The sequence below is a fragment of the Pyrus communis genome, chromosome 6 (assembly GCF_041283825.1).
Source record: "Pyrus communis isolate YQ-2024b chromosome 6, ASM4128382v1, whole genome shotgun sequence".
Classification (NCBI taxonomy): domain Eukaryota; kingdom Viridiplantae; phylum Streptophyta; class Magnoliopsida; order Rosales; family Rosaceae; genus Pyrus; species Pyrus communis.
The window spans coordinates 22,345,490-22,369,836 of record NC_142570.1 but is presented as its reverse complement, the minus strand read 5'-3'; the positions used below and the strand labels follow the sequence as shown (position 1 = coordinate 22,369,836).

At 37.3% G+C, this 24,347-nt stretch overlaps 4 protein-coding genes across 5 annotated transcripts; 1 reads left to right on the top strand and 3 right to left on the bottom strand.

Annotated features, from left to right (window-relative positions):
- Positions 1 to 297: 297 nt before the first annotated feature.
- LOC137710283 (CAAX protease self-immunity protein) lies at positions 298 to 3,952 on the top strand. The gene is made up of 9 exons (XM_068449214.2): positions 298 to 751; positions 1,027 to 1,178; positions 2,026 to 2,121; positions 2,219 to 2,281; positions 2,465 to 2,533; positions 2,619 to 2,721; positions 2,810 to 2,881; positions 3,452 to 3,540; positions 3,658 to 3,952. The coding sequence occupies exons 1-9, from the start codon at positions 316 to 318 to the stop codon at positions 3,796 to 3,798; spliced, it is 1,221 nt and encodes a 406-aa protein (XP_068305315.2). The 5' UTR covers positions 298 to 315; the 3' UTR covers positions 3,799 to 3,952.
- Positions 3,953 to 4,942: 990 nt separating this feature from the next.
- On the bottom strand, positions 4,943 to 8,853 carry LOC137710282 (acetylornithine deacetylase). 2 transcript variants are annotated; one of them, XM_068449213.2, is made up of 10 exons: positions 7,836 to 8,853; positions 6,919 to 7,163; positions 6,724 to 6,832; positions 6,481 to 6,619; positions 6,346 to 6,403; positions 6,190 to 6,207; positions 5,954 to 6,076; positions 5,568 to 5,721; positions 5,450 to 5,483; positions 4,943 to 5,362 (listed from the first exon to the last, which is right to left on the bottom strand). In XM_068449213.2, the coding sequence occupies exons 1-10, from the start codon at positions 8,169 to 8,171 to the stop codon at positions 5,259 to 5,261; spliced, it is 1,320 nt and encodes a 439-aa protein (XP_068305314.2). In that variant the 5' UTR covers positions 8,172 to 8,853; the 3' UTR covers positions 4,943 to 5,258. The 2 variants fall into 2 exon arrangements, with proteins under 2 accessions (XP_068305314.2, XP_088552133.1); XM_088696007.1 differs by lacking the exon at positions 6,190 to 6,207.
- Positions 8,854 to 8,925: 72 nt separating this feature from the next.
- Positions 8,926 to 12,988, bottom strand: LOC137710284 (acetylornithine deacetylase). Its single transcript, XM_088696008.1, is given in 10 exon segments — positions 8,926 to 9,181; positions 9,274 to 9,307; positions 9,423 to 9,570; positions 9,639 to 9,767; positions 9,881 to 9,898; positions 10,061 to 10,118; positions 10,194 to 10,332; positions 10,438 to 10,546; positions 10,632 to 10,876; positions 12,514 to 12,988. Coding segments are annotated over 10 exon segments (1,320 nt in total). The 5' UTR covers positions 12,850 to 12,988; the 3' UTR covers positions 8,926 to 9,077.
- A 6,075-nt stretch (positions 12,989 to 19,063) lies between these two features.
- Positions 19,064 to 20,285, bottom strand: LOC137710327 (uncharacterized). The gene has a single exon (XM_068449274.2). The coding sequence runs from the start codon at positions 20,141 to 20,143 to the stop codon at positions 19,391 to 19,393; it is 753 nt and encodes a 250-aa protein (XP_068305375.2). The 5' UTR covers positions 20,144 to 20,285; the 3' UTR covers positions 19,064 to 19,390.
- Between the last annotated feature and the right edge of the window lie 4,062 nt (positions 20,286 to 24,347).

Sequence of the window (24,347 nt, the reverse complement as noted above, 5' to 3'; positions counted from 1 at the left end):
TTTGTAGTTAGCGTAAAACGAAGATTTTCTTTCACGGTTTTGTCGGAAAAAAAGCTTGGGCCAGCAGCCGGCCCGTTTAGCATGATGTCCACAACTTACCCGTTCTGACGTGTAGCCAGTGTTATCTCCACGCGTCAAATGCTGATAGACAGCTGGGATATCCCCGCATCCACTGCATCCTGATATTAACAAAATCAACAGTGGGCCCAACCTTCTCTCTGTTTTCACCGTCAGATGTCTGAGACTCGAATCCAACGGTCGAAATCCCTTCAGACGATTACCAACAGCTATTAGAGCCAGCTGAAACGAAAGCAAATGCTGAAGCTGAAGGAATGCTCAACCAAGACGACGAAGACTCGTTTCAGCCAAATATCTCGGTCCGAACGGCGTCGTTTTTGGCATTTCATTACTAGCTTACATACCATGGAGCTTCCGTGCATATCGTTCACCGTTCCTAATCCTCCGACGGTGCTGTTTTGCGGCAAACTCGGCCTCTGTTATTTCCCGGTGGCGAGAAAGCGGCGGACGGCTTTGTTGGACGGAGCTTCTAGGGTTTCGGTTCGGGCGGTGAGGGGGTCGACGGAGCAACGAGGCAGTGAAAGCATTGACGGCAGAGATGGAGAGAGCCGTGGGGGAGGCGGATTCACGAGCCCTGCCATGGAGGTCAGCACGTTCAATTCGAGCTTCGGCGAAGCTGAGTTTCCCGTTTGGGAAAAGATTGGGGCTGTTGTTAGACTTAGCTATGGAATAGGTGAGTAAGCTCTGCTATAATTGGCATAATAAACCGCTAATTACCGTTGACTTGAGGCTTGATAACCGTTTCGTTTTCAGTTTCTAGTTTTTCAGAACGAATTGATTATCAAACGACCCCTTTCGTAGTTAGCGTTAATACTACGAATCCTTAACTTGTCAATTAACACTTGAAAGATTTATTTTTTTTACTCTGTTTTGGGTTACTATGGTATGATCAATAGAGAAAATGGACTAGTTATATGTAGTTTTTTGTGATGATTGTTTTGTGATTAGGTATATATGGAGCAATGGCTGTATTAGGAAGATTTATATGTTCCGTGACGGGGATCGATAGCATGGGAGGTTTCCAAGTATCTTTAGATGCAATTGTACAAGGGCTTGGATATGCAGCTCCACCAATTATGGCCCTTCTTTTCATACTAGATGTAAGTTGTTTTTCCATTTATTTGTTTTGAAATTTTGAGCAATTCTATGGCTAGAAGTTTTTGTTATTAATATTTTGATTTGAACGACATGGTAATGGGGTGTAGTGTAAGGAGATTTGACTGTGTGTATTATTCGCCTCATTATGATATAAGTTGGGTATATATGGAGTTTAAATTACTGTGAAAGGAGGACCGGAAAAAGAAGGGGATCATAGATTACGTTGTGGGTAGTTCATAATGTCTGCGACTAAGTTGCTAGTGCTACTAAGTGCAATCTAAATTAGTTTGCTAGTCTAGATATTGGGTGCACCATTAGAACTAGAGCTGGAAAATGCATGTCTGGATGTAAGAAGAGTGTGTATGGGTTGTGAAGTACCATCTGCAACTGAATGTACATAGGTAGACTAGTGATGATTCACCCAGGAGAAGGGTTTGACCACTGAAATGATCACACTTTCTATCAACACTGGGACGAGTAAGTAAGATTAGCACTGTGCCCACCAAACATATCATGCTGGCTTTGGAATCACAAGCACCACCATGAGCACCACTGTGACCCCTGCAACTAGAGATCAAGGGGGCACGACTCTGGGAGTGACAAAAGGACCTTGTCCCAAGCATCATGTTGATGAGTTAATAGGAGGTAGAAAGTCCAAGAATTTGATTTAAATCCCCAAATATAGAGTTGTTAAAGAGAAAACTCAGACGGATAGGAAAAGGATATGAGGAACAGTATTTTTCATTGACAACCGAGTGTAGTGCATGAATTTAGTAATTCACTTGAGCTCCATTTTGGTCTGCCTTCTTCTAACTTAATTGTGACTAACCTATGTGAAAATGGTTATAGGATGAAGTTGTGAAGGTGTCTCCTCATGCTCGTGCTATTCGAGATGTAGAGGATGAAGAGCTTCGAAGCTTCTTTTACGGAATGTCACCTTTGCAGGTATAACATCGTAATTGATATTATTGTAAAGCACTTTATGGTTTCCAGCTTGGACAAAGCAATAAACAAGTTCTCTGTTTGTTATTTCAATGCACAGTTTATACTAATTGTTGCTGCAAGCTCTGTGGGTGAGGAGCTTTTCTACAGGGCTGCTGTTCAGGTGTGCTATTATGAATAATTTAGCCTTTAATGTATGCTAAAAGATATAAATCAATTTGTTTAATGTTTATTGTTGTTGCACAAATTGTAAGCTTCACGATTTGTCAACATTAGCTGAAGAATTGATGTTCTGTAGGAGCAATAAATCATTATGATATTTTCCCTTATCATTTGTGACTTTTAGGGATCATTGGCCGATATATTTCTAAGGGGCACAGATCTGTTGACAGATGCTCGAGGAATGGCGTCTCTGGTATTGCAGTTTTTTCTGACATTTCTTTCCTGTTACCAGTATAGAAAAGAACTTGTTCTGATGACTGTATTCGCTTTATATGTAGACTGGAGTTCTGCCCCCATTTGTCCCTTTTGCTCAGGCATTTGCAGCGGTGATTACAGCTGCGCTCACAGGTTCTCTGTACTATGTGGCAGCTTCTCCAAAAGGTTGATTCTCTCAAAGACCATTTTATGTAACTCATGTGAATTTTGACTTGGTGCAAATTTAATGATCAGTTGTTAATCGTTCTTGCAGATCCTGCTTATGTAGTTGCACCAGTTTTACAATCTCGCTCTGGTCGTGAAGACATGAAAAAGCTTTTTGCAGGTTTGACCTCTAACCTCAGCATGGGTTTTTCAGTGCATCCGTGCTGTAGTTATAAGTATGGGCTAAACCAATGGTAACCGGTCATTACTTTTAGGCGACAAGGGTTAAGACTTGAGAGCTTCCAGCTAACCAGTATTTTGCTAGGCTTGGTACATTATTCAGTTTTCTCATGACAAGTATAACATCCTAGCAACCTAGTATTTGTTTCCACTGACGGGTTGTAAGTTATCATAGTCGTTAACCTTAGTCCAAGTCCTCTGATGGTCAAGTTTCACACGATAAGCTAGTTTATGTTTGTAGTACCAAATTAGATGGCTAGCACTTTCAACGGATGACTAGTAGTTGCAACTAACCATGAAATTTTATACAGCAAATTCATGCTTGAATTTCAACGTAATATATATCGAAATGGTTACAATTTCTTGAAAACCAAAGCCCCTAGAAAACTCTCTTTCAAGATGGTTATATTTGTTTTGGTTGCCATGAAGAAAACAAAATGATACGTTTCTAAATCTTGGAACAGTATATGAACATCTGAATCACCGTTTGTTTCTGGTGAATGTTCTGCAGCTTGGTATCAGAGGAGACAAATGAAGAAGATTTACTCTCCCCTGCTTGAAGGACTTCTTGCCCTATATCTTGGTTTTGAGTGGATCCAGGTAATTGGGTTTCTTGGTTACGAATTTGTTGTTCACCATCTACCTACTAATACCATACACTCAAGTGGATGAAACTCAATAATCAAATTTCTTTACGTTTTTGTGAAAATTTGGCAGACGAACAATATTCTTACGCCTATGATCACGCACGGCATATACTCCGCTGTGATATTGGGTCATGGCCTTTGGAAGATACACGATCATCGGAAAAGACTACGCCAGAGGATCCAGCAGCTTAAAGTAGAAGGAAAGAAGTAGAATAAGTTGTGGAGCTTTACTAGTCTGGGGATAAAATTTGTAAATTACAGAGCAGATTCTTTGCAGATATTCCCAAATAATGTATACGTATATAAAGTCGAAAACGGAACTATGTACATATTGTATCCGTGCAATTTTAGTTTCTTGAAGGCCATGTTTCACTGTTGAAGGTCTTGGCTTTAAACTTCTGGTGGACGGATTGATTCTAATCAATTAAGACGTGAACATAGGACCCCTGGAGAAGAAATGTGTGGTTTTCGATAATAATTGAGATATGTAGGAAGTGCTAATGCGAAAACGAACTGTTATGTTAACGGGTTAACCGTGTCACCCGTTAACATAACATTATTTTTAATTGTTTTCAAACTCTTTTAGAGGGATTTGATTAACTCGTTTCAGCCATTATGTCGACTTCAGCTCCAACTGTTAGAGCGTGATCAACGGAGATGATGAAAGGGGTGATATGATTAGAAGAGTAATAATCACAACGAATTTATAACAATAAAATTATTCCGATACAAAATTCTTCACGCTTGTAAAGGTGTTTGCATGTATCTAATCCTGTAGTTGATTAATTTACAGCTTAATAGAATCATGATTAATATTGTTTCATGAAGATATCGGCACTTCAAAATAGTCAATTTGCACTCCACCCTTGAAGAAATCTAGAAGTGAAGAGGAGCGAAGAATGACATTTTAGGAGTGACGAGAACAACTCCCATATTCTATTATTGAACCACCAGACCCATGGAGATTCACACTCGTACGATGGGTGCCCTACTACGAAGTCACTAGCTTTCTCTTCATTCATTTCCCTTCAACTACCTATGGTGCGTGAACGTTAAGTTGTTAAAATCTTTGTTTTTCAGTGCTGCTGGCAATCTCTAGGGTGTGGCCCGAAGGCTCTTCTAGATCTGATGATGATACATTTTAAGGTGTACACCTTCCGGTGATGACCCAACTCTTACCCTTAGCTACTAGGAAAGAACCGAATGTTGAAGACAGAAGATGGATTAGTCGGAAAGAAAACTTATTCCTTCCAAATCTACGTAATCATACGGGTGAAAGATTGTTTTACGCAGTAACGAGAACCAAAGTGTATAGCGGTATTCTATTCTCTAATCTCCCATCCTCGTGCAGGAAAGAAAAAAAACTTCATCACATAGCACAGTAGCGCACAAATTAGCATCGACAAATGGTAACGAAATGCACTCAACTCAGTGCAGAACATATGCCCTTACCAGAAGCAAAGATTATACCAACACTTTGCTTTCTTTATTGGAATATATACTTGTCTTCATGATTAGCTAGGTACCATTTGCAACTTCTCATTATTTATCAACTTTCTAAGTTTCTTTCTTACCCACTTTTGCTCCCGATTCTCTCGTCTAGTTGAGACACCAGAGATTGCAACTTCTTGTTCTTATTCTTCAAATTTGCTTTTGTTTCTTCGCAGATTGTCAGTCTTCTAGTTGAGCGATCACGCTGATAAACACCTGGTAGCCTTGGCTCATGTCCGTAAAAAGGCAGTACTCGTTCCTGGCATGGTATGTTGCCATCAAGCCTGCGCATGCATAACAGCAATGAATCAGATCATCGTCTCAGATATAATAACCTACCAACTCCCAGGAAGAACCAAATAGTATCGTACCATAGCCAGCAGTTTGAACATCGAATCCTTCATCCTAGCACACAACAAATTGATATAATTAAGAGAATGAGTACTCAAGCAAAAATAGAAGAGAAAACGCAAAAAAAGATTATTGTACCTGTAATTCTCGAATGAGAGGTAAACTTCCAGTAATTGAGTACGGTTTTACATGACCAACAACCTCTTCAGTAGCTTTACACAATACATGGTATCCAAGGGAGTTCAGATCACAAGCAACTCCAGACGTGGCCTCGTTGAAACTTAATGTAAGACTGCAGAGAAAGAAAAATGTAAACTTTCTTTCTTCTTTTAATAATTAACATGCCCAAAAATATTTGTTTTTCCTTTTGTTTTCTTTTGCTTCGCCTTTGTTGTTCATTTGTTTATCCAAGAAATAGACATATCTGATGCTAACTACTTGTAATGCAAAGCAAACAAACAATCATCTAAGAGATGTTGCCGGTGTGTGTCTGTGAGAGAGAGAGAGAGAGAGAGAGAGAGCACCTTCCCCTTAAGTTTTCATCTGGTAGGACATACTTTGAAACTGGACCTCGTGACTCTACCTTTCCTATGTTTTCGTTAATATCATCCACGTATTCTTGAAGCTTTCCCATAACATCCTGAACGCTGTAACAGGTTAATAGTGTTTGCCAATTAAAAATGGAGAATGAAGCAGAGATAAAATCTTTACATCAAACCAGTAGGACCGGGAAATTCACGAAAGAAATTCAGTTGCTTACTTGTAGAAGGGAGTTAACCTGCAAACAACAAAAATGAATAAGAAAATTTCTAGAAAAGAAAAAGATTAAAGAAAAAGCCTTGTCAAGATACCCTTCTCCTTGGTTAAACCAAGAAAAGAAAAGTGCTATCACTACATCATTGAGAAGATTATAAACCTGACATCTCCTGAAATTGTGCATTCAGCCGGAATTTGATTTATTCCACCACCTGGATCTGCAACAAAAAGAAAAGACAAAAGAAATGAGATCAATGTATGTAGAATTCTTCAACACAAGCTTGAAGAAACGTACAAGTCCATTGAGTTGGCTTCATGGTTGACGGTGTTGCAAATCCATAGGCCTCTTCCTTGGGATGTGGAGGAAAATCTCTATAGAACCGCAACTGGATCTCTTTCAGTGCTTCCATAGCTAGCTCCAAAGGATTTATAGCCTGCGGACATTCAGCATCAGCCACAGAAGATAAATAAGTAGGAACACAAAAAACCTTCCTAGTCACTTGAAGCTTAAAATGGCCCATAAGGCACAGTGGCATACCTTGTGTGGTAAACCACTATGAAAAAGCTTCCCAGTCACATGAAGCTTCCAAGGTATCATACCACCAGTACCGATGCAAGGTTGTTTATCTGCCGTGTCAATCCAAAACCTGAGTTGGAACCACAAAAGTCGCAAACATGAATCAGCGAGACTCTTCTTTGTTGTCATGTTTTACAAGAAATGAAAGTTACTTACAGAGGACCATCCTTTAGCTTACTGAGTAGCCCATCCTTCACGAGTGCATCCACACCAACTCCTGAAATGGAAGAATTCTCTTCATTTGCTATAAAGACTGCAACCACAGTTGACTGTAATTTTGGCTTTGTCTCAGCCAGCCTTCTCATGAGCTCAGTTACAAGTGCAACATGACCCAAGCAATCAGTGGTTCCACGGCCACAAAGTTTATCTCCTTCGATGCTCAATGAGAATGGATCAAATTCCTGCAAATACAAGAATCAAATTTGATGCACAATGAATCATCACTAACCTACCAAAATTGAGAAAAGGAAAGAACGACAATTATCGCATTTTAACTACAGCCCAATGGTGATCCACTATTCTTTACACAACACAAATGAAAAACTCAAACTCAAACTCCTGTAATGAAAGACTAAACTTGCATCTGAAACTCTATTTTCCAAACGTAAGATGTGAAGTGTAATAAATTAATTGGCCACAGTTTATGCTTGTCTTGAACTAAAGCTTATTGCCAAATGATGTAAACTGAAGGATAAAGCAAAGCATATTCAATTGGGAAAATCCAAATGAGGAAACATACGTAAATTAAAATGAATAAATGCAGAGCAGTTCCTGTCCAACCAAAAAAGAATCGAAACTCGGCAAATATTGATTGGAATTAAGCTAACACTAAACAGATAATCCTCCACACAACTAACACAATTGCTAATCACTCGAAAGCCGATACAAGTAACAGTTAAACGGAAGCTCCATTCAATTCAAACAAACGCCATAACAGGAAATGCTACAAGAATCAACATACAAAGATAATCGACCAAAAAAAACAAATGCGAAGTTGATATAGATATAAGTAGGGGTGCTGGTGAATGGCAGCCATGGCTGCTCGGCATAGCATAGAAAAGAAAGGAACATACCCAGTCTTCGGGATTAGCAGTGACGACGTCCATGTGACAGCCAACAAAGGACAAGATCTTCCCAGGAACAGTTCCTGGGTACTCCACAATAACGTTGCCTCTGCTGGGGAAGTAGGTCACGTGGTTGATCACCAAGGGACCACCGCCTGTGGTGGTGCTAAGGGGCAGCAGGGAATCGAGCACGTGCTTGACGGCTCGGTCCTCTTGAGGGATGAGGTCAGGTGGGTTGTTCTGGAGGTACTTGGACTCCCCAATGAGCTTGGACAGAAGGGATATGAAGGACTCCTTGTCCAGATCGCCTACTATTTCCTTCAAGTCGGTGGAGGAGGAAGCCATGGCTGTGGGTTTTGGCTTTTGTGATCGTGGTGGCCAAGTATAAAAGAGAGAAAGAGAGTAGAGTGTGGCTCACGGCTTTAGAGCATCCAAGGAGTGCTTTGTTAACGTATGAGAGAGAGAGAGAGAGATAGAGAGAGAGAGAGAGAGTAGAGTGTGGTTGCCTGCTCTAGAGCATCTCCTAAGAAGTGCTTTGCTAACTCTGGCATTTTTAAAATTTGTCACTCAAACCCACTCTTCAAATTTTATCTAACTTTAAAATAGTAGTATTCAACTCCGATACAATTTTTATAAATCAAAAACAAGTTTTAAGTTCCAAACTTCAATTCCTGTTTGGTAGGCCCTCAAAATAACTTAAAAACAAAGCCTCTTGCATAAAAAATAAATAAATAAATAAAAAAAAAAAAAAACAAAAGGAAGAAGATTCAAATTTGGGTGCGACGGGACAGACACACTGCTGTTTATGACTAATCTAACCCACATCTTCCTATAAATTATTTGATTGGATTCTAATAGAATCTCCAAAATGGGAATATAGTTTACCCACAAAGGCAAAAAGGGAAAGAAAAAAAATACTGCCACTGTAACTGACATGGGATGAATAAAGTGAAGTGAAGATCCTAAGTTCCAATCTTCATGCAGGAAAGAACAAAAACGCACTCAACTCAGTGCAGAACATATACCCTTAACAGATCAAAGATTATACCAACATTTTGCTTTCTCTATTGGAATAAATACTTGTCTCCATGATTAGCAACGTACCATTGCAATTTCTCATTATTTTCAACCTTCTAAGTTTCTTTCTTACCCACTTTTGCCCCCCGATTCTCTCGTCTAGTTGAGACACCAGAGATTGCAACTTCTTGTTATTCTCATTCTTCAAATTTGCTTTTGTTTCTTTGCAGATTCTCAGTCTTCCAGTTGAGAGATCATGCTGATAAACACCTGGCAGCCTTGCCTCACATCCGTAAAAAGGCAGTACTCATTCTTGGCATGGTATGTTGCCATCAAGCCTGCACATGCATAAATAACAGCAGTGAATCAGATCATCGACTCGGATATAATAACCTATCAACTCCTCAGGAAGAACCAAATAGTATCGTACCGTAGCCAGCGGTTTGAACATCAAATCCTTCATCCTAGAACACAACAAATTGATATAATTAAGAGAGAGTACTAGAGAGAAAGTAGAAGAGAAAAAGTAAAAATGGGCTAGGAACAAAGAAAACAATAAGTAAAGAACAATTATTGTACCTGTAGTTCTCGAATGAGAGGTAAACTTCCAGTAATTGAGTATGGTTTTACATGACCAACAACCTCTTCAGTAGCTTTACACAATACATGAAATCCACGGGAGTTGAGATCACAAGCAACTCCAGACTTTGCCTCATCAAAACTTAAACGCTGTAACAGGTTAAAAGTGTGTGTGTGTGTGTGTGTGTGAGAGAGAGAGAGAGAGAGAGAGAGAGAGAGCACCTTCCCCTTAAGTTTTCATCTGGTAGGACATACTTTGAAACTGGACCACGTGACTCTACCTTTCCTATGTTTTCGTTAATATCATCCACATATTCTTGAAGCTTTTCCATAACATCCTTAACGCTGTAACAAGTTAATAGTGTTTGCGAGTTAAAAATGGAGAACGGAGTAGAGATAAAATCATTGCATCAAACTTATAGGACATGGAAATTCATGAAAGAAAGCCAGTTGCTTACTTGTAGAAGGGAGTTAACCTGCAAACAACAAAAATGAATAAGAAAAATCCTAGAAAAGAAAAGGATTAAAGAAAAAGGCTTGTTGACATACCCTTCTCCTTGGTTAAACCAAGAAAAGAAAAGTGCTCTCACTACCCCCCACAAAAGTCTCAAATAACCGTGATTGAGAAGATTATAAACCTGACATCTCCTGAAATTGTGCATTCAGCTGGAATTTGGTTTATTCCACCACCCGGATCTGCAACAAAAATAAAGGAAAAAAAATGAGGTAAATGTATGTAGAATTCTTCAACACATGCTTGAAGAAACGTACAAGTCCGTTGAGTTGGCTTCATGGTTGATGGTGTTGCAAATCCATAGGCCTCTTCCTTGGGGTATGGAGGAAAATCTCTATAGAACCGCAACTGGATTTCTTTCAGTGCTTCCATAGCTAGCTCCACGGGGTTTATAGCCTGCAGATATTCAGCATCAGCCACAGAAGATAAATAATTACAAACAGGGAAAAAGCTTCCCAGTCACATGAAGCTTAAAATGGCCTTTAAGACACAGTGACATACCTTGTGTGCTAAACCACTATGAAAAAGCTTCCCAGTCACATGAAGCTTCTAAGGTATCATTCCACCAGTACCGATGCAAGGTTGTTTATCTGCCGTGTCAATCCAAAACCTGAGTTGAACCACAAAAGTCGCAAACATTAATCAGTGTGACACTTCTTGGTTGTCCTGTTTTACAAGAAATGAAAATTACTTACAGAGGACCATCCTTTAGCTTACTGAGTAGCCCATCCTTCACGAGCGCATCCACACCAACTCCTGAAATGGAAGAATTCTCTTCATTTGCTATAAACACTGCGACCACAGTTGACTTTAATTTTGGCTTTGTCTCAGCCAGCCTTCTCATGAGCTCAGTTACAAGTGCAACATGACCCAAGCAATCAGTAGTTCCACGGCCACGAAGTTTATCTCCTTCGATGCTCAATGAGAATGGATCAAATTCCTGCATACACAAGAATCAAATTTGATGCACAATGAATCATCACTAACCTACCAAAATTGAGAAAAGGAAAGAACAATCGTTATTGCATTTTAACTACTGCCCAATGTGATCCATTATTCTGTACACAGCACCAATGAAAAACTCAAACGCCTGTAATGAAGGACTAAACACCAATGAAAAACTTAAACTCCTGTAATGAAACTCTATTTTCAAAACGTAAGATGTGAAGCGTAATAAAATTTAATTGGCCGCAGTTGAGATTTTATGCTTGTCGTGAACAAAAGCTTATTGCCAAAATGATGTAAACTGTAGGATCTTAAAGAAACACAACAACAACAAAGCCTTATCCCACCAAGTGGGGTCGGCTGTATGAATCCTGGAACGCGATTGCGCTCGGTTTTGCGCCAAGTCTTCCGTTAGTGGTTAAAATCAATTTCAGATGCATCACGCTGAAATGGTAATATATTAACAGCTGATTCCAGTTAAGCTCATAACTAGACAAGGAGTTGGCAAGATAAGAAGCAAGGACAAGCTAGCAGAAACCATACCATACTTACTAATATATAGACAAAGGAAACCATACACAGGCAAAAAATAAGAACTTCTGAATTTAATGTAGGCCAAAAAAGAGCAATGAGATTCATAAGAAATGAAAGTATTTCTTAGTTCAAAAGCAACAGGTTTTGTCAAAAATAAACCCAAAAAACTATCAATGGGTTTGTAGAAATTTCAAATCAGTAGAGTTCAACTGGAATTGGATTATTGATGAATCAATTTTGAACAACATAAATCTAAAGGCAGCAAATTACAAAATTATAGTATCCAACTTCTCATCACATAAGGATGAAAACCCCAGAACAAAAGATTTATGCAGGGTAAATTTGTCAACTGAACAAACCTGTTCGGGTTTCAAATTTATTGGATTTAATTTAATTCACCAGAATCATGATTGGGATTTTGACTGCATTATTAATAGGGAAGAAGATTTCAGTAGTAAAAACATTTGGATTAGGCTAAACATGAGTAATCCGAAAACCAAGAAAACTGCATTTCTTCAATCACAAAAATGGGGAAATTGAAAGATATAAGCTTTGGGGTAAATCCAAGACATGATCTATATAAATATCTAAAAGGCATATTGGATTAAGCTTTAACATGAGTAATCATAAAACCAGGAAAACTGCACTTCTTCAGTCACAAAGGATAAAGCAAAACATATGTATTTGGGAGAATCCAATGAGGAAACATACGTAAATTGAAATGAATAAACGCAGAGCAGTTCCTATTCAACAAAAAAAAAAAGAAAAAAAAAAGAGAGAATCGAAACTCAGCAAATATTGATTGGAATTAAGCTAACACAACAACAATCCTCCAAACAACTAACACAATAGCTAATCACTCGAATCAATTCCAACAAGCCCCATAACTGAAAATGCTAAACGAATCGACATACGAAGATAATCGACTGAAAAAGACAACATTGAGTTAAATAACTTGTAATGTATTGAACATAAAACTGCCACACTCTAACATTCTACACTATAGACAGGATACAGTCCAATCCAATCCAGTCCAATCCCAGATAGCAAATACAGACCAAACTAAGGCCAAAAATAGAATTAAAGAAAGGAACAAACCCAGTCTTTTGGATTAGCAGTGACGACGTCCATGTGACAGCCAACAAAGGACAAGATCTTCCCAGGAACAGTTCCTGGGTACTCCACAATGACGTTGCCTCCGCCGGGGAAGTAGGTCACGTGGTTGATAACCAAGGGACCACCGCCTGTGGTGGTGCTGAGGGGCAGCAGGGAATCGAGCACGTGCTTGACGGCTCGGTCCTCTTGAGGGATCAGGTCAGGTGGGTTGTTCTGGAGGTACTTGGACTCCCCAATAAGCTTGGACAGAAGGGACATGAAGGACTCCTTGTCCAGGTCGCCTACTATTTTCTTCACGTCGGTGGAGGAGGAAGCCATGGCTGCCTGCGAAATCAGAATATTTCTTTCCCTGTTGGTTTTGGCTTTCGCGTCGATCGTGGTGGCCAAGTATATTAATGAATTTACATATTAATTACAAAATTTTAAAATAATTCTAGCTTAGGAAGGTAGTGGAATTATCTAGATATCTCTAGCATGATGTTTCCATGCTTCTCCAAGGTTCCATCCTTCTCCATGGTTCCATCCATGCCTATAAAAGGAGAAGGCATCCACACCATTTGTAATAACCAAGAGAGCAAGTAGTAAGAAGTGAGAGTGTCAAGTAAGAAGTAAGAAGAAGCAACAAAGCTTCTAAGAGTGTTTGAGTGTTTCCTCTTGTACTAAGTTTGTGAGTGAATAAAAATCTTGTGTAATACTTTGAGATTCTTTATTTCTCTTGCCTATCAATTCCGCTGCGTTACATTCTTCTGTGTAAGATAAACATATCCAGAGTAATGAAGCATTTTTAAACCCCAACACTGGCTTCATACCTAAACGGAGCTAGGTTGAACATGAAAAGCTGAATCAATGAGTGAAGAGTAGCATGTTGTTGCATGCACATGGGATTTGCACAAAATCTCTGTGAGGATTTTTGTCATTGCAATGTTAAGAAGAAGTGTCACTATTAGTAACAGTCAATTGTCTAGAAGAAAGGGCAAAAGAGACAGCTTTCTCCATGCAGATTAGGATAAGAGAGATGAAATGATTATACTGATTGGTGACTGGGAATCCGTGCCCATGCACTGACCACGACTAAACCTCAAACCTACTTCCCACACGCATTGCTTTTGACAACCCCATAGACCTGCCCTCTCTCCCTTTTAATCTAACTTTTAATTGTCCGAATCTTGATCGATATATCTGCCTCAATTCCCTCAGGTTGAAAAGTTAAAAGTAAATAAAGAAAACAATTAATTGGAATTTTCTTTTATTTTGGAAATGTTTCTTTCTCTGCGGCGGGGTGAGCCACTGATTAACCAGTAAACAGTGGACACTGAATTCATGATTATTAGAGATATCTCAGCATCTATGCTTGTATTTATATAGCATGCATCCAGAGGAAAGGGAGCAGTTGAAAGAGGGGACCAAGCAGTGTGTATAGATGAAGCCAAGAAATTAAAAATGATGAAGTATGTGCTCTCTTAGCTGGCTCTTTTGTCTAGCTGGGGATATTGGCAGGGGCCGGAAGAGGGTTAAGGCGGGATTTTGTATATGGTTGTAACTCCACCTTCGTTGTTTTCAAAATTTACCTAGATTTCCCATGATTAAAATTTTAATAATCTTTGGACACCCAACATTATTTTCCTTATTTCCATAACTAACCTTAAAAATTCATATTTTCTAAATTCAAACCTAAAAACATGAAGAACAACGAAAAGATAATGGAGGAGGCTACCATACAGCCGACCCTATCCTCCACTGCAAATACCACCATTTGATCTTCAATTTCCTTTCTTTAGCCATCAAGAATCAAGTATGCGTCGGCTATAAGGGGACGTCGAAGACTTTGGAAAACCACAAATTGAAGGCCGTCGACTTTGAATCTAAATCCCAGCGGGGTCCCTGGGAAAGAACGGAGGAATAGGGGGGAACAGGCGGTTGTGCGACGGCGGCATGGAGAAGACAACGTTGTAGTTGAGGGAGGAGGTAGAAGGGGTTCTTGAGACCCTTTTACTCTTTTTCTTTTTTAATTTTTTTTTGCTAAATTATATTTTTTTGAAATACATTTTAGGTTTATGTTTTGAAAATTTAATATAATGTTTCATAAAAATATACATTTAATATTTTTTTTGTCAAATGATAGATTTGTTATATTAAGAGGCCGATGAAGTTCGAATCCACGTCGTGGTGCAATAGCAACACTCCTCTTCACCGTTGTGGTAGAGAGCCACTTGCCATTTTCATTTATTTATTGAATAGATAGTCCTTCTCGATAATTTTCCATGAGGGTAAAATTGTGTCTAAAATGTTTTAAAAATGGTGTAAGGTTCATTCTCCCATCAATTTGAGATTCATTCTCAACACGCCTCCTCACGTTTGAGGAATTTTCAAGCTTAACACATGGACATCACAAATGGAGTAAGGTGGAGCATGTTAGGTAGTTAGGCTTCACACAGGAGACAACCTACTCTGATACAATGAAGAAGTTTGAGGTTTCATTGTAAAACTAATTGGCAAAATGAGAAATAACCCAGCTTACTTATAAGCCCAAGCAAAATCACTCCTCTCATGTGGGATTCATTCTCAACATATATATGTTGAGAATATATATATATATATATGTGTGTGTGTGTGTGTGTGTGTATCCTCGAATACCAATGCAATGCATCGCTGTGGAAGGGGTATCAAGAGTGGTCCATCATTTAGCATTGGCATTTTGAGAACTTGGGAATAATACTAATATACTGGTTTCTGATTTGTTTTCTGCATAAGCTTTGTTACAACTATTTTCTAGTACTACAAGTGGGTTTTCAATGCTCCACCTTAAAAGCTAGACGTTAGGCGTAAACGTACAAGTACAAGTAAGCTAAGCTCTCTCTGGAAAAGAGAAATTTTTATGACTTTTTTCAATATAATCGTAGGGGATTGATCTTGTTGAACATTATTTGTTTAATTTTCCGTCATTGGGCATCGACGTTTTCTTAGGGTCAACAAGGGGCATGATTTGTTGCAGTTGTAACATTATATAGCTGCAAGCTGTAACTGCAGTAGTACTTCTGTAATTCTTGCCAATAAGATTAGTCAACATTTGTGGATTAAGATTAGCCGTAGCCTCCTCACCAATAATTAATCGATTTTCAATTGGTTAGTTTCTTCTGTTTGGACCGCGCGTGATGAGGATGAAGGAATTGGGTTCGTAATGGAATGAGTGTACATGTGTATACGGTATAACCCTTGTTAAGAGGGTTTCGTTTATGTTAGTCACCAAAAGGGATCTCACTGTGAGCTCAACCATCAACGTGAAGTGTGTTCTTAGATTATCATTCGAGGATTCTTCAAAAAAGTAATTAATAAAAAATCACTACTCCAAAAAGCCTGCCAGAATAATTCTTAAACATGGGGACCTTAATCAAAAACCCTAATTGTATGAATTATTCTTAAATAGGGACCTAAAATGTAATGTCCACAGAAAGTGCAACGTTGATTATCGATGAGGCCCGGGGAGCAAGGGGGTTCGAATTTGGAAAATCTTCCAAAGTTGATAAGAAAGATACCAATGACTAATCGTAATTTTGAAGTATTTCTTTTTGTACTGGTTGGTGACTGATGACAAATAATCTTTATCCTTTAAACATTTTTACATGGTCAATGTGAAGTTTCATTTATCAAAAACACTAAATATATATACGAATCTTTCAACTTATATTTACTAGTCTATCATCTTGTAGTGATAGGTCGAGTATTAGTTGGACCACAGCATCAATATAATTACTCTAGGTAGGCAGCGAATAAAGAGTAACACTTATGAAGAGAGAGAAGTCTAAGATGGCTAAAGCTGGATATGGATACGGTAAAGAATTGGCACTGGTAAAGAATATGTATATACAGAGCTGAAGAGAAAGACCTGGAAATCATGGGCTTACATTTAGCAATTTACCGCACCTGGGGGAATGTTTGTTTCTTTTGGTAAAAGAAGAATCTGAGTTTCTGAAAAGGTGCGTTTAGTTATTGCAGGAAGCAAAGCTACAAGTACGTACTTCAGACCAGGCCTACATTGGGACCTAGCCCGACAATCATCGTAGCCAGTCTTGCAGGACAGAAAAAATTTAAGAATTTGTAAAAATTAGATCTCTATTCAAATGTAACTGTCGTATGATCTTATTCAAGATTCCGGATTGTTAGCTAGGGGAACAGACTTTATACACAAATGCTTCTGCTCAAAGCTGCGTTTATCGTGTATATATGTAGGTTACTTTTTTACTTTTCAAGAAAATTTATTTACCATATCTATATACCTTGCTATATTCCGGCTAAAAATATCTATCTAGGTAATCTAAAAACATTTTGTGCCATCTTTTACAGAAGAAGGAACAAAACAGTATCCTACATAAATAGTAAGCCAATTGTCCAATTCAACTGAAAACTAATTGAGAATGAGTTGAGAAATCAAAGAACTTTGAAGCATTAATGAAAATTTTCAATTCTCCAATCCGAGATGCTCCTCACTTGTGCTGTTTAATTAGGAAGCCTAACAGATGTTTATCGCTTTGCACGTCGATAGTACATCTGCTCTTATAGTAGGGTTTAGGCTTCAAAACTAGTATAAGAGCAGGGTTTAGGCTCCTCCCAGAATATTTAGTCATTTGATTTCCAATGTCGTGTCGTTCTGATTAGAAAAATTATGTTTGTATAGTTTAGACCAATTTTCAGTCTAAGCTGATTTGTTAGAGGCGCTAAAACACATATGGTTGTGAATAACAGCAGTTGTGGTAGATATAGATGGATTATTTTCTGATTAAGGTCATCCTGACTTGAAACCATAACGTAATTAAAAGGAGGAGGGGAGCTATTCATTCTCTATTGTAAGACCATCTCCAACCTTAGGCTAAAACCTAAAATTTTTAGCCCATAAACAGTTTTTCTGCTCCAACTCTTCTGGCCTAAATTTTTTAGCCTGAGATTATTAAAGAATAAATTTAGGCTAATTTTTTCTTTTAAAGTATTTTAAAAGAAAAAAAATTTATGTACACTATCATAATTTAATTTTATGAACATTTTAACCTAAAAATATTTAAATTCCGATAAATATTGAAAAATCACTAAATTTGGGTGAATTTTGAGTTAAATAATTTTTTTAATTATTTTAGCTGTTGGATTTAAATTTGGGCCGTTAGATCTTTGTTTTATCGTTAGATTTGATTATATTTGATTTCAGCCATTGGATTCAATAAATCCTGAGAGACATGCCCATGTGGGTGGGGTCCCGCTGGTGGTACCCACACCATTTTCTGGGCTAAATCCTGGGAGGAATTTGGCTTTTGTTTAGCTTTTAACCCACACAATTAGCATGGGTTGGGTTGGGTTTGGGAGGGGTATAAAACCTAAAAAATAGCATTTAGCTCAATGTTGGGTTTGGTCTAAGATAGCTATATTCATCCTGTAAGGATTTTCTAAAGGAAACTTTAACGAAAAGCTTCCGGTACTGTTTACTTTAACGAAAAACCATATTTTTATACTAAAAAGTCAATCCTGGTACTATTCATTACGTGTGAAGACAAACGGCCACTTGCACTCCATGTCACCCCGTTGTGTTGTCCATGTTAGGCTTGAAAATTTGCCACACGTGAGAGATGTGTTGGTAATGAATCCCACATTGATGAGAGGAATGGCCTTGCATGCACTTATAAGTAGTTAGGCTGTTGCCCATATTGTCAATTGGTTTTATGGTGGAACCTCAACTTTCCTCACTATTGGGGTGGTGCCCGGTGGATAGACTTGGAGCTGTTATACGTGTTTCTTGGTGGAGGAAAATTGAGAAGGGTTACAAAATAAGGCCGAACTCAACCACATAATCGCCAAAAATGTTGTGTGGAAAGACTGGTCTTGACGAATACTGGTCTAATTTTTTGAATATGGAACACATATATTTCCTTTTATATCAAACGAATACTGTTCTAGTTTCATTTTTTTATTTTGTATTATTGATAATGGAAAATCTTAAATGTTGAAATGTTATACAGATGAGAATGATTACGAATTTACGAATAAGATAAAGCTAAGCTGAAGTCTTAAAATATTTCATATTTAGTGGTGCAAGTTAACTATATATTGGAACCCTAAACTATTCATAATAAAAGATGTTGGAATCAAGGTTTCACTGCCAGAAACATCCACGTTGATCAGCACATATGTAAATGCATTTTACCATGATATGAACTCCTCTATGAATTTATCAGAAATGACTAGGAAGGAAGAACCCCTTTAATGCATGTGATTATAAACGGCTGGCTAACCAATCAAATTCTCAAATCAGGACTTGGGTTTTCGTGAGAAGTGGCATTGCTGTGGTTTGTGGAAGTTAAGCCCTAATTGCGTAATAGAAACAATCCCCACGGAAATGTATGCCCAGAGACAGCAGCACAATAGAGACCCTTTAGTCTTTACTCAGAAATCTGTAACAGAAAATGACACTGCACTGCTAGCTTTTATCTCACCCCATCACTACAACTAAAAACATTTTCTTTCATTAAATATAAAAATAAAAATAATTCCATAATTCCATAATTAATTATAACACCTTGATTTTCTTTGAATTTATTCGTTACGATTAAGATATCATATGCCTTTTACGTCTTCTTCTTCTCTTACATTTGTTGCGAGTTAAAATTCTCACACATAAGAACTAATTAATTATATCTACCAAGAAAATAATCTCAAACAGGTTCCTGTAAAAGCGAGCTAGGTAGAGTATACTGCATCTTACTCTTGCCGACTTACACATGAATATATGAATCGTCTCCATCTGCTAGCTGCAAACACACACACATGCCTTAATAAGCTTATACATCAGTGGTCCCTTAATTTCTTGTTTGGTGAAGAATCAAGATGGTACTGCCGGTCGGCCATGCCCAAGCCGAAGCTCTAAATCAAGCTCTTCAAAATTGCCCTTTTCGGTTCCAGACTTTGAGGGTTCCGGATCATCATGAGCCGATGATTTGTTTGAGTGACAATATTGGGAATTAGAATTGCTTCTTCCAGCTGGTGGCACAACTGACACTAAGTAGTCAGGAGGTGGAATATTGGGTGAAATTGAAAGAAGAGTGGATGGTGATGATGACTCAACACCATGGCCATGTGTTCTACTCGAGCTCATCAAACTTGTCGCAGTATTGAAGGATGCACCATTTATACTATCAGGGCTTGGCAATTGGTAAACAAGGCATAATCCACCATTTGCATTCACAAATTCTTGAGTTGGGATTATGAATGAGGAAGTGGAAGCTGATGAGACTGCTGCCGGGCTCATCTGAGGATGGGATTGGTGGAGGCGGGCCCGGTCACGGCGGTGCACATTCATGTGGCCGCCTAGGGCTTGGGCGGATCGGAATTCCCTTCTACAAAATGTGCAAGTGTAAGACCTTGGAGGCCATGTGGTGCCCATTACATTACCGGTGTCCTCCGCAAAGGCTCTCACCTCCCATGAGTCATCTTCAGGTTCTTGAGCTGCCTTAGGGTTCCACATCCAGGCTTCGGGGACCAAGTTAGGGTTTGATAACCGGGTTTGATTTTGATTTTGTTGTGATAGAGCTAAGTTCTGGAGATCGGTCCGGGAGAGAAGGCCAAGTTCAGCCATGGTAGTATGGTACTTGTACTAACATTTAAGATATATAAGAGATATCGATGGATGAGTTGATGGGGAAGCAAATGGTGAAACGGGTTAAATAGGGGGAATGGGCTAAGGAGAGGAAAGGGTAGAGACAAAATGAAACCCTAACACCGAGTGTATCACCAAAGTTGGGCAACAAGCAGTTGGATTTTAGTACAATACACATTTAAATAACTTAGGCCACCTCCACTAGCTGTGTTCTGTATACCAGACAGTTACTTTGGCTTCAACGTCAATCTATATGTGTTTACTGGTTCAAAATTCAAATTTCCTAAACACAATATACATTAATGAGATAAATCCTTAATTATTTTGAGTTAATTTATAGATGCGAACTGAAGGAAAAACACAGAACACAGATAATTATATGGTCTTATTAGTCATTAAGCTAAAAATGATCAAAATACCATCTATTTGTAGCTTCATTTGTCTATCTCTCTAAGAGAGGTACATATGGCCCATCAACACATGTGTGTCTTATCTCTATTAAAAATATGGAACAAATGATGGTACAAACAGATATTGGCTGATATTAAGTGTAGCATTACTCAAAAATTATTTCTAACTAGCAGTGTAATCTACCATATCCTCCATATAAAATAAAGACCTAAAAAACAAAACAAACATGAGAAATAAAGAGGAAATTAAGTACTTGTTGGAACTTATGGCCAGTTTGGGATTGCTGCGCTTTTTAGAATAATCAACTATAGCCACTTAGTACTACGGTCTAGTGGTATTTCTCTTCACTTATAAGCAAGAGGTTTTAGGTTCGATTATAGCCAAAGGCGAATTTGAACCACATTATTGCTAGCCCATTGTGAGGCTAAGCTTACCTCTCCCCCTTAGTGTAGATAACATCGTTTGTTCAAAACAAAAACAAGAAGAATAATCAGCTGTAAAATAAAGCAGTTGAGCGTTTGATAAATTTTAATGTAAAAGTGAAATAATTGTATCTAATGATAAAAATGGACATGGTAGTGGAGGTGGCGGCGATGATAGTTGTGGCAAGGGCTGTATATATATAGGTTCATAGTTCAAAATTAAGTTTTTTTTTTCTGTGTACTCAGATGTCATAAAAATGAAGATGAAGATTGGCAATCATTTTTAGAAGGGTGATGCTGGAGAGATCATTTACTTGAATTATATTTTGTAGCAGTTGATAGTTGGATTCTTTTTTAAATCATTAAAACAAGAAATCAACCATCAACCGGTACTTATATGGTCTATAAAATATGATCTAAAAAGATGATTTTCCTAATATTTTTCTTTTTACAAAAATAAAGAGAATATGAGACTTAGAGGACTATCACGTACAATGATATTAATACCACATTTTTATACCACGTTTTGTAACAAATGGATCATAACAATCAATTTGTGATTTTATTTCATTTAATATTGGGTTTTTCTCATCGAATGCCACGTATTGTGGTATAAAATATAGTATAAAAATATATCAAGTGTAGTATTACTCGATATAGAGAAATTTTTAAATTTAACCTTATATTAAAGTTTATGTGTAACTAATAATATCACTAGAAAGTTATTTGAGTAGATTACCAGATTGCCAACACCAGTTTATTTATTATTCTTGATAGGAAGCCGAAAAGATACAGTAAACCTCGTAAGAACAAATTTGATACATTATGATTTAGAACAAGAAGAAGAGTTCTGATTAGCAATTCTAGCGTTAATAGTGACGAATAGTTTTTTTTTTTTTTTTTTTTTTTCCCTGATGATTATTTTTTGTGGAGTTTGTTTCCAGTCCAAAATACATTTTTAGAAAGGAAATGACGAGATGAATCTCCCGTTTCATTTCTTTTTACCGTTTTGGTTTTGTAAAACTATTTAAACAACCTTTCGGGTTTATCTTTTCATTCCATTATCAATGAAATTGGAAACTTCTCTCAATTATCTAGTGTTCCAACTTTGTATTCTAAGGCGACCATTTGTGATCCCCTAAATCTATAACTTCTATGTTGTGTCACATTAAAACACTTAAAAATGTCATCGCTAAGCACACTGCATCTAAAGTCTAATATTTGAGAATCCCTTTGTTTGATATTGCGTGCATAGAAAATAAATGAATACAAAATTGGAGCATTGAATCCTAAACTTTGACAGATAGTGGATCAATTAATGGTTCTATTGTTTAACAACGTTAAATTCCATTCGAAACAAAAATGTTTAAAAACGGACAAAACTTCTAATGGGCTTACTCAAAAGACCATTTCTACATATTATAAAAAGTATAAGGATTAATACTTAAAATTTTAGTTCATGACCTAAAGCTCCAATGACTAGAGTTCAGAAACCATTTCATTCAATCAACTTTAGAAAGAAGCTTATACCATAACCTCTATTCCATTATGGTTCAATAGGTTGGAGTTACAAGTCCTGTAAGAATTTTTCTTTTGCCTCTATTTTTTCTCTCGTTTTCCGAAATGCCTACTTAGTAGTTACCAAAGTATGTTCAATCAATCAAACGTACGTATAGCCCACGTATACTCCACTTGGATGTGGACTGTCATAAACAACATGTAACTAAGTGTCTTCACTTGTATTCTTCATCTTAAATTCTCCTTTTTGTCATTTTCTTGTTGTCCCATATAAGTAAGTCTCTTTGAAACATATTTATTTTTCCTTTAAATATGAATAATACAGAAAGCTGTAGTATATACGACTCTAAATCACATAAAATATCTTGATATTAAAATATAAAACACTCATACAATCAAGTGATAAATTATCATATATCTCTTTAACAAGTTGAAGTTGATGAAGTGTTTTACATAGTTTTTTCCACCCACGGGCAACGACTAAACCAATTAACTTAATATCTTAGTTTCTCAAAACATAGTTTGCATCGTCTCCAATCTACCAAAGTACACTGACAGGGCTGCGCTAGCTCTTTTTACTTGCAACACATTCCTAGTTGGTCATCATGTTTAGCTAGTTGCTTATTTTATTTGATAATCATCATATCCTACTAATAAGTGGAACAAAGTACTTTAAAAGGAAGTGATTGGACTTGAAGTACTTAATTTGTGTGATAGTTCTAAATCATTTATTTTTCTTTATACTTATGTAGTGATTAACGAGGTCTAACTTGTAAATTAAGTTCATTAATGAATATATCTGTCCATTTCACTCACCGGATTAATATTGATGTTATCATCCAATAGAATATTCATGATGCTTGTTAAGTCAGAGGCCAATAATATGATCAATGAAGACAAAGATAAGGGCCAACACGAAAAATACAGATAAAATAGAAATGTAAATTATACATACATTTCATATAATTACATTTTTATTAGGGTACGTACTGTTTATTGACACTGCAAAAATATCATTATCCATTTTTTTATACAAATTTTATTTTGTTTATATATAAATTTGGAGTACAAATAACCTTTTTGTAGTGCGAATAACAATTTTGTTAAACTAACAACATTACATATTGCCTATAAATCATGCATATTGATATATAACATATTAATTATGTGCCATATTTAGCACTTGGTAATACGATCTAACAGTATTCTTTTTCACTTGTACGTGAGAGATTTTATATAGATTTCATTCTCAGCAAAGGCGAATTAGAACAAAATTATTGTGGTTTACCCATTGTGAGGTTTAACCCACTCACCCACCTCTCAAATATATATAATATCGTATTTATTAAAAAAAATAAAACTATAAGTCATATTTGAAGAACATCGTTGTGAATAGTATCCGATTGAAAAGAGAAAGTGAGAAGGGCCCCAAAACGGGAACATTCTTAAAAAAAACTAAAAGCCATATAAACAATTATGGGTCCCCAACGGGAATGTAATAGTATCAGATTGAAGGTCTGCAAAATTGAGTGTTTCTCGAACAAGTTTCTCTTCTCAAAACACATGTAAAGAAGTTGAGGATTTAAGATCTGAAAAAATGGGGTCTAGATCGAAAAGGGACTTCACAAGTCTTCAAGCTCACGCCCTTCACCACCTTACGTTAAATTTAAACGAAGTTTAATAATTTGTGGCTCGATCGGCATAACAATACAACTTGAAACCAGCATAAAGTTTAGTGGATTGGGTTGAAGAGACTCAATTGCATTTGCCAGTACTAAATATTAACCAAATAAATTTGGATGGTTTGAGTTTGTTGAAAAACAGTTAGGGTT

What these genes read in the sequence shown, in the direction of transcription:
- LOC137710283 (XM_068449214.2), top strand. Translation starts at nt 316, where the DNA reads ATGCTGAAGCTGAAGGAATGCTCAACCAAGACGACGAAGACTCGTTTC. An exon ending in CCCTTCTTTTCATACTAGAT is followed by an intron (nt 1,179 to 2,025) that starts GTAAGTTGTTTT and finishes AAATGGTTATAG; the next exon opens with GATGAAGTTGTGAAGGTGTC. An exon ending in TTGGTTTTGAGTGGATCCAG is followed by an intron (nt 3,541 to 3,657) that starts GTAATTGGGTTT and finishes AAAATTTGGCAG; the next exon opens with ACGAACAATATTCTTACGCC.
- LOC137710282 (XM_068449213.2), bottom strand. Translation starts at nt 8,171, where the DNA reads ATGGCTTCCTCCTCCACCGACTTGAAGGAAATAGTAGGCGATCTGGAC. An exon ending in CTGCTAATCCCGAAGACTGG is followed by an intron (nt 7,164 to 7,835) that starts GTATGTTCCTTT and finishes TTGTATTTGCAG; the next exon opens with GAATTTGATCCATTCTCATT. An exon ending in AAGCTAAAGGATGGTCCTCT is followed by an intron (nt 6,833 to 6,918) that starts GTAAGTAACTTT and finishes GTTCCAACTCAG; the next exon opens with GTTTTGGATTGACACGGCAG.
- LOC137710327 (XM_068449274.2), bottom strand. Translation starts at nt 20,143, where the DNA reads ATGGCTGAACTTGGCCTTCTCTCCCGGACCGATCTCCAGAACTTAGCT.